This window comes from Topomyia yanbarensis, chromosome 2, assembly GCF_030247195.1.
Source record: "Topomyia yanbarensis strain Yona2022 chromosome 2, ASM3024719v1, whole genome shotgun sequence".
Lineage (NCBI taxonomy): Eukaryota > Metazoa > Arthropoda > Insecta > Diptera > Culicidae > Topomyia > Topomyia yanbarensis.
In genome coordinates this window covers 466,897,598-466,910,804 of record NC_080671.1, presented here as the reverse complement: position 1 = coordinate 466,910,804, position 13,207 = coordinate 466,897,598, and the positions used below count along the sequence as shown (strand labels likewise).

Here is a 13,207-nt window from a genome sequence, read left to right as displayed (position 1 = left end):
TTCAAACATTTGCGCTCTTACCACCCGAGGCTGTCACCACCAAAAAGTTATTTCTTTAAAGGATACTTCAATATGATAATTTATGCCTAACGTCCATTTTGCCAAACGTTTTTATGCCTAACGTCCATTATGCCTAACGTACGTATGCCAAACGTCCGTCTGCCTAACGTATTTATGCGTAATGGAGTACACCCCTCCAAAACAGCCAACTGCGTATATTTCAGCAGATCTTTGCATGTCAAACTCTCATCGTTGACGACACCTTTAATTTCTAGCCTTACAGCTGGAATATACACATTAAAGTCGCGCGTGAAATGCTCGCAGCAAAGAATATCGTTTGCCTGCTTTGATTTCGCTAACAAGATTCTGACTTTGTTCGAGCGGGCCTTTGATATTTCGGTCACAGCCGATAAGCGTTATGTCAGATCGTTAGAAATCTGCAAACGATTCAACGATTTAGTCTTGAGCCGAAAGAAGACCACAAATGGACCAGTTGAGAGTTCTGGATATCGTGTAAGCCGGGGAGAGTCACTTCTGAAAAAATAACAGAGCACTACCCAAACGCACAGAAAGAGCGAAACGATGTGCTGCGGTCGAGAGCTCTCAAACCTATTCCTATTTGCCAGCCTAATTCATTTTATATTTAAGCTACTTTTGCCGCCATATCTTTCTTCCGAAGTGAAAAAAACTGAAAAATATATATCAACAAGGGGGATTAAAGGGAAATCTCATTTTAATTTCTATCTAATAATAAGGAATGTAATATTCAACTTCTTTCTTCCAATGCATTTCTAGTGGTTTCACAGTTTTGAGAAGTAAGATATAGTTTAGCTTGGACTCCGAACACTATGCTTAGCCTTCACTACGGTTCGAGTCATCCAGAAGATATTGAATTATCTAACTAGTATTGACACATTAGTTTCAAAAATCGTATTGTAAAAATGTTTATATTGAGCCATCTTTTAAGGAAGATGAGTTCATTAGAATTGATCAAATATTTCTCATTCTCGTCAAATATTCACTGTCTACAAGAGGTACACTATGGGATATAGTTACATTAATGCGTTTTTCGTTTTTAACATTGCTCTAGTTTGTGTAACACTCGTTCAGACTTGAACTTTTCTTTATACTAGATTTATATTACACCAAAGCACTGCCATTACACATATGTTTTTCCCATGTTCTATGGGATTTCCTATAACCATGGGAAAATTATGTTAAACGCAGTGTAGCAAAATGTCAAAAACCAAAACGCAATAAGAGTAGTACCCAACCAACGATGTCATAGATTACTTCGATAACAGTTCATGGGTAGTCACCAGTCATCTGACTGCATTTCTCGTCGTTGTCTGTTAACATTCGGTCGGTTTGCACAACTTCAAACAAACAGGTTCTTCGTCCCACCTGCAGACATTCGATTTTCGATTCTGACAATCGTCGCGAAATCGATGTGTGTGCACGGGATTTTTCGTTGTTACTTCCCATTGTCTGCTTCTTCGCAATCAAACTTAAAAATCGAGTCGAATTCACGACGCAGAAACGTGACCTCGGAATGATTTCGAAACACCAAGGAAACGGAACATGATGGTGACCATTCAGTTCAAACGATACGAGGTGAATAACCCTTAAACAAGATTGATATCATTTAGCTGTGCAGCAGATATTGTTCTCAGACCTTCTATAAAGGCTAGAGGATAGAACAGCAATACAAAATATCAATGATTTTCGAGCAGAAAAAAATGTCACGGATCGTTGAAACAATCTTCTATCCCATTACATACCCGCACAGCCTACTCATTTATGCTGATCTGTCTCAGCGCGCTGCCTGTTTTATATGCGACGCGACAGGAAGTAAAACTGCAATCGATACCTCTTCTGTAGGTACCAGCGTATATACATGTACATTAATTAGATTCTACTCACTTGGAGAACGTAGCCTGATAATCCTTAATCTCCTTTCGCGAGAACTCGTGAAACTCAGTGTAGATATTAACCACGCGATACGTATGTTTCACCTCCTGTCCATTCTCCAGAGCATCGTTGATTTGCTGACGACGGTTCAGGACGGAAAATAGTTCGGCGTCAGCTGACATTATTCTATCTGCTTGTCTTGCTTGTCAAGATCCACAATTTTTATCTCCTTTTATATAGCTTCGGTATCAAAACCGACAGAAACACACACACAATGACACAGATGCTGACTGGAAGTGAAAACCCCTTGCCAACAATTATTCACTTATTGTTCGGAGATTTTTTTTCCAATTATTTATTTCAAATCGATTCTTTTTGCTTGTCTGGTTCGCCTGCCACTTGCTTGCTGAGATACGTGCAGCTAATCAAAACGCATTCGACACATATGCTGTACTTCGTGCACAGACGAACTTTTTTTTATTGTTGCACTTGTTTTATTTTTCCTTGTTCCTTCCTCTTGTAAGCGGCAAAGGTTAAACTACCTTAATTAATCACACCTGCCGTTGTTGATGTTGTATGCAGATCAAAGTTATCTGCTTAACATTGCATTTGCTGTAGCGCTTGAGGCGCAGGGGGCTGGAATCAACACACAACAGTTTGATGCGCAAATGCTGTAGCTGACCTGAGCCAGTGTTTTTTTTTTTATTTTGAGCGTGGTGGTCGATAACCGGTGCAATGGAATGAGATGCAAATTTGAGACGACAAGAGCACTTGTTGTGCACCCGATTCGGCTGAAAGTAGAAGTGAAACTAAAAATTCAAACGAAACCGACTCTGTAACGGCTTGCGGTCCTCTTTGCTTGCTCAACCGGTAGGCGGTATAAGCGTCGGTTTCTCGCGTTGTGGCGTGTTTTGGAGAGCGACATGCGTACTCTCTGCTCGCTACATGATTGCCGGTTGCACTGCGACGTCACGTGACGAGACAGAAACGACCACGGATTGAACAGTGAATGGTTTTTCGTTGACCATACAAAATGGCAAATAAGTATTAGGAAGGGCGTCTGGTGTAGTGGGAAAAAATCGACTTATTTTTTATTCACTTAATTTTTAGTACTGAACCTCTAGAACAGTATCCCGCAATCTCGGTGGTCACGCTGAACTTCTTTTGTTTTGAACAGCCATGCATTCCATTCTATCGGCAACTTTAATTGCGTTTTTCTCTAAACCGCGTTTTTTTTAAATTGGCGAACACGATAACTCAAAAACCAATCAACCAATTGATTTAATTTTTTTTATGAGAATGCACAATATGTGTAGCCTGTCGATGAATCATAGAAAACTGAATAATAATGTTTTTTCCAAGAAAAGTAAGCGAATTTTACTGTAAAATATGAGATTTTTCGGTTTTCATGAAGATGGCTTTCCGAAACTCGAGCTTTTGTCGTGCCTAACGACTCACCTTTCAATATAGGGGCCCCTTTTCAAAATTTCGGATGAAAAATGATGTAAGGTTTTGAACGCTTATATTTTTTTAGATAATTCTATTTGATTATATTGTTTTGTTTGCATTACATTTCTAATTTAGTATATTGGGTGTTCAGCCACAAGTGGTGACTTTTCATCCCTATTGTGTACATGATTCAGTTAATTATTATTAAGATATAATATGCATCCGCAGTTAAGTATTTTTTCCGTAGGATGTTTTAAACCTACTTGTCTTGTGAATAAGGAGCTAAACAAATCTTATAAACTAACTTATAAACTATAAAGAGAGCTAATCGTTGCAATTGAAGATTGCAACGATTTTTGTCGGAAGTTGATTATAATACTGTTCGTCATAATTTCTAATGTTTCTATGCGAGTCTGTGCAACTCATTTGTGCTAAACCAGGGAGGACGCTTCAAAATCATTTTCAGAATTTTATTCTGAATCCTTTGAAGCGTTTTCTTCCTAGTAGCACAACAACTTGCCCAGATTGGAACTGCATATAGCATTGCCGGTCTAAATATTTGTTAATAAATTAATAGTTTGTTCTTTAGGCAGAGCCTAGAATTTCTATTAATAAGAGGGTATAAACATTTTATATATTTGTTGCATTTTGTTTGGATTCCTTCAATGTGATCCTTAAAAGTGAGTTTTTTTATCGTAAATCAAACCCAAGTATTTAACTCGATCTGACCACGTTAAATTCAAACCATTAAATTTAATAACATGGTTATTATTTGGTTTAAGAGAAGAAGCTCTTGGCTTATGCGGAAACACAATCAATTGTGTTTTTGCCGCATTAGTGGAAATTTTCCATTTTTTCAGGTAATCATTGAAAATATTTAAGCTTCGTTGCAGTCGACTGCAGATAAGACGAAGACTCCTACCAGTGGCTGAGATGTTGCTAGTATCGTCACAGAAAAGTGACTTTTTACAGCCTGTAGGTAGATTTGGGAGATCAGAGGTAAAAATATTGTATAGGATTGGTGCGACGCTTGATCCTTGAGGGACGCCTGCTTTAACGGGTAGCTTATTAGATTTACAATTCTGATAAGAAACCTGTAGGGTACGGTTAGTAAGATAATTTTTAATTATCTTTATTATGTAAATTGGAAAATTGAAATCCCACATTTTGGCAATTAATCGTTTGTGCCAAACACTGTCGAAAGCTTTTTCGATGTCTAGAAATGCAAACCCAAGTGGATGAGTAGTTGAATGTCCAATACGAAATCCAAACTGCTCAGGAAGAAAAATAGAATTCTCATTGATATGTGACATCATTCTAGTTAGAATGATTTTTTCGAATAATTTACTAATAGAATAGAGTAAGATAATTGGTCGATAGCTAGATGCTTCTGCTGGGTTTTTATCTGGCTTCAAAATAGGAATAACCTTGACATTTTTCCATCTTTCAGGGAAGTATGCTAATTCAAAACATTTGTTGAATATTTTGTGTCTCATGGTGATTTCGGGAAGGTTTTTAAGAAGAATGTTGAAAATTCCATCATAACCTGGAGCTTTCATATTTTTTTTATGATGGATTTGATCTCATCATAGTTTGTTTCAACAATATCGTCTAGAGACAATACTTGATTTGAAACGTTTTCATATTTTTGTAAGACTTCGGTTTCAATAGGACTCATAACGTTGAGATTAAAATTATGGACGCTTTCAAACTGCTGAGCAAGTTTTTGAGCTTTTTCTTCGTTTGTAAGAAGTATGTGGTCACCTTCCTTCAAAGCTGGAATTGGTTTCTGAGGTTTCTTAAGAACCTTAGAAAGTTTTCAGAAAGGTTTAGAATTTGGCTTGATTTGTTCAACCTCTTTCGCGAAATTTTCATTTCTTAAGAGTGTGAATCTATGCTTAATTTCTTTTTGTAGATCCTGATAGATACATTTCATAGCAGGATCACGAGAACGTTGATATTGACGTCTTCGAACATTCTTCAAGCGAATCAGAAGTTGAAGATCGTCGTCAATAATAGGAGTATTAAATTTTTTCTGTGTTGTTGGTACTGATAAATTTCTAGCATCAACTATAGAATCACTTAAATTTTGCAATGCCGTATCAATTATTCTCAATATAAGTTTTGTACCTTTCCCAATTCGCTTTGAACACTGAGCTAATGGGATTGGAAACAGCTTCTTGAGAAAGTGAAAAAGTTACTGGAAGATTATCAGAATGAAAGTCAGCATGTGTAATCAATTCGCTACAAAGGTGACTTTGATCTGTCAAAACCAAATCAATTGTTGATTGATTCCTTACAGACGAATAGCACGTAGGACCATTCGGGAACAAAATTGAATAATGACCAGCAGAACAATCATTAAAAAGTAGTTTACCGTTGGAATTGCTTTGAGCATTATTCCAGGCTCGGTGTTTGGCGTTAAAATCACTGATTATGAAGAATTTCGACCGATTTCTTGTAAGTTTTTGTAAGCCCCCTTTCAAGAAATTAATTTGCTCGCCAGTGCACTGAACAGGCAAATAGGATGCAGCAATAAAAATGATACCAAGATCAGTTTCAACTTCGATACCCAAACTCTCGATCACCTTGGTGTCGAGAGACGGCGTAACGGAATGTTTGATCCTGCGATTAACCGCTATTGCGATCCCTCCGCCGAATCCAACAATTCAATCAAATCGATGAATAACAAAATTAGAGTTACTCTTTAATTTAATATTTGGTTTTAAAAAAGTTTCGGTCACAACGGCTATATGCACATTAGTGACCATTCATAAATTACGTAACGCGTTTAGGGGGAGGGGGTACAACAAGTTGTGACATGTTGTGACATAGGGGGAGGGGGAGTTAGCTAGATAGTTACGTAACATGTTTTCACCGAAGAAAAAAAATTTTTCTGAGAATTTGTTACGTAATTGGGGAGGGGGGGATGGAGAAATTTGTGACAATTTGTTACATGGGGGTAGGGGGGAGTCAATTTTGGGCAATTTTTGCGTTAAGTATTTTATGAATGGTCCCTTATGTATCCTCAAGAAATTGAAAAATTCGTCTTCGCACGTTTTAAATGAACGAGCATTCTAATTTAATAAATTTAAATGTTTATTTAAAGTCATTGTTAAACTTTAATTTCATTACAATTTTGTTAGCAAATTCCCACCCCGCTTGAAAAGCTTCAAACATGGGGGTAGAATTTAACATGGCAATCATCATAGGTAACATAGAGTCTTGCAGGTATTTTAATTTTTTTTTCCGTTACGCTACCTATATCCATTGGACTAAACGAAGCGTTGGGTGCAAACGAGTTTGTGGGGTGCTAACGGTAGTCGTTATTTTGGCCTTGTTACCTGCCACTGAAGCATAAGATGACACGCCATTGTCGGATGGTGTGACGGAGGTAGAAGAAGTTGTTAATCTATTTTGAACCGGATTAACACGTTTGGACATGTTTTCTTGAAGTGTACCTGTAGAAGTAGGTACATTTTTTATTTGTTGTTTTTGTTGTCTAGAACGAGAATTTAAATTTTATCTCGAACAGGACAACCCCAGAAATTCGACTTATGATTTTCGCTACAATTAGCGCATTTGAAACTTTTTGTGGTTTTTTCACCGGACAAATATCTTTCGTGTGCGATTTATCACCACAGTTCATACATTTGGAATCTAAATGACATTTTTTTGTGCCGTGCCCAAAGCCTTGGCATCTACGACACTGGGTTAGATTTTGAATTCTGCCCCCATGTCGTCTATAATGTTCCCACTTTACTCGCACGTGGAACATAAAACGTGCTTTTTCAAATACTTTCAAATTATTAACCTCATTACGGTTAAAATGAATTGAATATAGCTCCTGGATAATTCCAGAGCGTACTAGCGTGTCATCGCCGGTAGCCTTTCTCTTCATAAGAATAACTTGTGAAGGAGAAAAGCCAAGTAAATTTTCCAATTCGTTGGATATTTCATCCAAACTTTGACCTTGAGGTAGCCCTTTTAAGACAGCCTTGAATGGTCTATCTGTCTTGAAATCATATGAATAAAATTTATATAACTTCTCCGTAAGATACTGGAGTGGTCGTTTGTGGCCAATCAATTCCTCCGCTGTAACTCGACATTCTCCTCCTGAAAAGAGACTTTTACGTCCGGAAGGAACGTCGAAAGCTCAGTTCGAAAGGCTTTGAAGTCGAAGATCATCACTGTTATAAGTGGAGGTGATTGCGTTGTCTACTCATTGGCATTATGTGCAATGCGAGGAAATTTAGAAATTTCATCAGCTTCCCATTCGGATAAAACATCGAATGAGTTGCTGCAGTCAATTGAATTTTCGGGTGGAGAAGATACCCTTTTCCGTTTAGCTTTTATTTTTGACACACGGCCTTTCTGGGAAGACCCAGGCATGTTGTAAGAATTAAATATTTCTTTAGGCTGAATTGTTCTAGAAAAATGTTTTAGTCTTGAAAAAGACTGATTGAGTAGAAAAGTAGGTAGTCTTGAGAAAGACTGATCGAGCGAAAATATAGGTAGCCTTGAGAAAGACTGTTGCTGTTGAAAAACTCTAGGTAAACCAGGAGCTATCAAGATTTGTGACCGGTTCGAACGAAGGTTCAAGCCGGTATGATTATACATTGTTTTGTGTTGCATTTGATGAGATCTACAACCTATACTAGATCTCTTGAAAAGTACAAAATCACTGTAGCACCATGTTATTGTGTTCAGCAAACCATGATGAATCTGTTTTCCATGTGAATATTTATAATATTTATATATTTTAATAGGCTGGAGAAAATTTGCTGCAGAGATATACTAAATTTATATAGCACATGGAGTGACAGTCGTGCTGTAAAGTTGCGATTGTGCAACAACTTTTTATTTAATGCTGATTTCAGTTATTTGTCTGTATTTTCTTATCTTTCTTCCTCTTTATTGGTATAAAATTAGCTGAAAATGTACCACAACAGTTAGCTTATATTATATAGCTATTTGCGAATTTAGGTAGTAGTTTATATACACCGTCTAATTAGACCTCCAGTTGGTACTAGTTACTGACGAGATGAATTCGAAACACAAAAATCTAACTTAATTTAAGTTAGGTCTTGTGCCCTTAATGCGCGAATTGGTTTAATCCAATTTTCCCTTTTGAGAATTTATTAATTGCATTAAGTTAAAAGTCCCACAATTCTGCAGACTGCGAGTTTTAAAATACGAAGGCCAGAGTGGACATAAAATCACTAATCAAACATTATTAGGCTTTGCTTTCTATACCAGGAGAAGCCAAACTTGTTCATATTCAATCGTTAGTCACACGAAAGGCAAAAAGTGCTAGGTGAAACTCTGCTGATTCCAATGACAATCCTAATAGAATGTGTAGCTGCTATTTTCAAACATATTTTTTTGTTTTAATTTCGTTTATTTAGTGTTATTATTAAATATATTTTTGGTCCAGTATTGGTTTATTCGGGTAGGCGTTTGCAAAGCAACGTCCTCTCTGAAAACCAGTACGGATTTTGCGCCGCTCTCCCGCTCTCGTTTACCACGCGGTTGATGATTTGTCTGGCTCTGGAAGAGAAATCGACGCCTATTACAACATGAGAGAATAAGGTTCAATTCAAAGCAATGGTCAGAACAACCAAATACGGTTTGAAATTTAATTATTCATTCTTAACACAGTAAATGTTAGTTTTTGTACGCACATTATAGTAGCTTTGATCATAACAAATTAAATGTCGAAGCTTTAAAACCACATTAATGATGGAAAGGAACAAATGGCAGGTCGACGAGAACAACGTCACGCGCAGCGATGCTAGCAGTGGATTGTGGTGCGACCTTGTGGTAGGTCGTTTATCGCTACCTCTTCCGCTCCATTTTCCGACTCCTGCCTGTACGTGTAAATGGGGCTCTCCATCGTCCTAGGATGGTCGATGCTTCTATGTATCAAGGATATTCGAAAGAATAAAGGGTCAAACAGAATGCTCCACCGCTGATGCAGCGTCAGGTTCAATTTGAATTTTTTTTTTAAATTGTGACAACTACAACAGAATTTCTATCTATGGTTTGGCATATTTTTCAACCGGGGTTTCAAGCTACAATGGCGACGGAATATTCTGTTTTACCCTAAAAGTCACAGCGTACAGGCGCTTTCTGTTCTGTAACCTATCGTAGTAGTCCTTGTGTTGTTTTCTGCTTATAGCAATATTGTTTTTATTTTGAAGCACATAAGTACGGAACGGAACGGTTCAGATATAAAACACTGATTGTTTAAGGTGAAGATACGTAGAAGCCAGGAACGCACGCGTGTTGCTAGGCACCGACGCGCTTGTTTACATTGAGGAAAAATGAAATTCGAAGTGAAAATTCAAACGCACAAATGAGAGTTTTCCGACATTTTCCTTCGGTCATCTGCACATTAGCAGAACATTTGAAGTTTAGTTAGTAAACGATTAATGTTTCGCGGGTGTGTGATTAAAGTGCATTTGAAAAAGTGTTCTGAAAATGAGAAGAAGAAAAATAAGAGTGTTTCGAAAAGATACCCCAAGTGAAGAGGGGTGATATTTTCGCACAAAATAAGAGCTACAGATGGAATTTCGTCAAAAACTCGGGTTGATTGTATTGGAAAATGTTTTAGCTTCCTCAAGTAGCAGTTTCGTGGTAGGATTTCCAACCAGGCTAGCGAATAAAGTGGCAGAAAGCAGGTACCATGAATATCAGAACCGACGAATTTGCCGCCCATGCAATAAGCCCATTCTATTACTCACGTGCGTAATTGGATTCTAGACTAGACATATTTCAATATAGTAGTTGGAGAGATGTGATCATCATTCAGGTAGTCAGGCGTACGCCCGTACATCGTGCAAATGCAGCTGATCAGTTAACATTACTGATCTAGATCGAGCGATACGGCTGCTAATCGCACACTGCACTTTCGCGTACTACCACGTATCGATGTGCAGTCGATCATGCACTGCAATCCTAAATATTTATCGACATTTTTGTCACTGTTCAAAAGCACAACAGCGATGTTTGGTTTAACACAAGACGGGAACATCAGCCGAGAAATTATAATTTAACATGACGAAACCTGTGAACTCTTCGAGCGTCGATTTATCAGTATAAAACATTTTGCTACAGTCGACTTCCCGGAATTTATTATAAAAAATATTTGGGATAACTTAAGGGTGAAGAACGATTGACGTTTTATGCCATTTAATCAAGGTATGAACATAAACCGGGTCTGAGAAACAAGCAACAAGTTGTTTAAAATAGCTAGTGCAACTACTCTCAAGGAATATTGATCGAAACTGAGTCAAAGGCCCCGTTTCATAGCTTATAAAATTCATAAAGCCATTTGAATTGATCCACTGGTGTTCGGATGGGGGATAAATCAAGACAGCAGCGCAAATTGTAGCGACAGCTCAAAGCTAGAATATAATTAAATTCAGTATAATAACCCTCGTACATAGTTCACATCTCTTACATTTGTATTCCCTACGCAAGTTAACCCCGTTTCTGCCAATTTGTCCGAAAGAGGCCTCTTCAATGGTACTATCACGCTTATCTAGAGGTAAGTATTTGAGGTTAGACGCCAGTATATAACGGTTCTCGAACTATCCCTCTTACCGTTCGATATCCTATACCGAACTTATACACCCAGCGAGAATAGTTTTATTATTCAATTAGTTTTAATTAATAATTCACACACTTTCAATAATATTAAAAAGAACTTCGCCAAATCTAAATCGCCTTCTTTCACGTGCGGTAATAGTATGCTCCCTTTTGACGTTTGTCCCACCAGGGTTGGCTCTCGACCTGCTGTCATGGGTTCGACCGTATCGGCCAAGCTGTAGAGTGACCAGTCGTTCTCATGTTGCCAGAGCAACTGGTTTCATGCTCCCACGTTTTAAAAGGCGACAAAGACGGAAATCTTCTTTTTCATTTATTGGATCCATCTCCATTTCTATTTAAACGTCAACCTTTATTATGGTACTCCTGGGGACCATGTATCCAGAGTCTTTGATCATCTTGAATCGTACGCAAATGCCAGTACAGTTTATTCGAATCCCAATCTTTACTAACGACCATTCTCTACCCGTTGCAGTTGTTGAGAGTAATATATACAGATATACAGAATACGCAGTAATATAAAAAGAATATAATCACAATCAGTGTTGGACTAACATTGCTTTTGTGTGCTTCCTCTGTTTATGTTAAGTAATGACCGGTACCGGTATTGATAAATAAACACCGTGAGCTTACCAGGAGTCCTACATTGAAAGAAGACTTGTGTCTTCCATCATTATCGTCTATTGCATTTTTTTGCAAGAGAAGTCGATCCATAACGAAGTTTTTTTTTTGAAAAATATCCACATGCACTGAGAAATTCACCTGTTCAATTCAGCCTGAGAAAAGATATTATCTTAAGCAGGAATCGAGCATAATTCCTTTCAAGCTCTAGTTGGGTGCGTTAACCACTACACCATCGAGGAACTGTCATGACTTCATTACAAATTTCCAACAGTTTCGTAATAACCGCTACAGCCCCAATGCCTATTAGTGGGACTCACCGTCCTCCAATATCTCGTCACCACCCTATACATTCTATCAACCATATCTTTCCAGTTATCTATTTTTAGCTTACACATAAAAACCCATAAAACTATTATCAGGAAATAACTTGAACCACAAATTCGTGTATTCATTTTGTTGTGCGGTATCAAAATAAGAATGTTTTTGTATCTCTGAATCTTAAACATAATCTAGCGAAACAACGAAAATAAATTATGTTTCTTTAAGCATTGGAAGCGGATCATAGAATAAAATTGATATTGATTCTTAACATTTCGTTTTAGTAACATTGATAATGAAAAAAAATTAAAAAAATTGGCATGTATGTTAAATCGAGGCAAAAATTACGTTAAATCGAAATATGTTAAATCGAGGGTATGTTAAATCGAGGTATACCTGTATTATTTTCTCGAACTATTTAGGACAGCTTTGCAATCGGCCGATACGAGTTGTAGTCGGGTTATCCGGGTTTTGGGATGGTGATGACTTGCCCTTCAATCATGAGGGACAATATTACCCTCTAGAAATTTGTTGAATATACGTAGCCTTTTTGCAAATCCAGGCAGATTCTTCAACAACTTGAATTTGATTCAATCTGGTTTATTTTTATTGTTGCATGCCAAGAGAGCTAGTGAGAGCTCCACCAAAGAAAATAGTGTTTCGTATGCGATATCATTAGGAAACACCACACGATAGGAGTTTTGTGCCGACACAGAGTCCGAAAAGGCCTTCTTTGCGAAATCTTACATCCAGCGATTTGAATATTACATGCTTTCATTAGTACTGTTTCCTTCGTCAACCCGTTGACGGACCGGCGCCAATATCCACGTTTTTTAGTTTTCCTTAATCTTTTCATGGGTGGTTTTAACGTAGCATACTTTCTAAAATCCTCAGGAGTATCCGACGTCCTAAAAGTCCTCCACGTGCAGTCTGAGACCATCTGCGGCCATTCACACCTTGTCCACGTTTCGTCTTAGCTTGATTCGCGGTGCCGAGGAACAATCCAACATGAACTCTTCCGCTAAAGGATCCACAACACCCACCGACACCCCCTCGCTGTTGGAGGACAAGCCGAATGAGCCTAGCTCTCTACTACAGCTAACAGACAAGGAGAGCGAAGCGGGCAGGCCAACGGCTACGCCTAGAAGAAGACTGCGGTGTCGTCCAAGGATTCTTTGCGGAGAGCAAACGAATCCGGTGATTCGTCGCCATCGTAGAGGTTCCAACAAACGAGTCAAGCTTATCTCCCTAGCTAATTACAGAGAACCACTGAAGGAGCAGCAAACAATAACCC

At 38.0% G+C, this 13,207-nt stretch overlaps 1 protein-coding gene across 1 annotated transcript in view; it reads right to left on the bottom strand.

Moving 5' to 3' along the window:
- The window catches only part of LOC131686149 (EF-hand domain-containing protein D2 homolog), a 55,500-nt gene extending 52,792 nt beyond the window's left edge, over positions 1-2,708 (bottom strand). Inside the window, exon 1 of the mRNA XM_058970329.1 lies at positions 1,924-2,708. Within this exon, the coding sequence (XP_058826312.1) occupies positions 1,924-2,093 (170 nt within the window). The 5' untranslated portion in view covers positions 2,094-2,708. The remainder of the gene's footprint in view (positions 1-1,923) is intronic.
- Between the last annotated feature and the right edge of the window lie 10,499 nt (positions 2,709-13,207).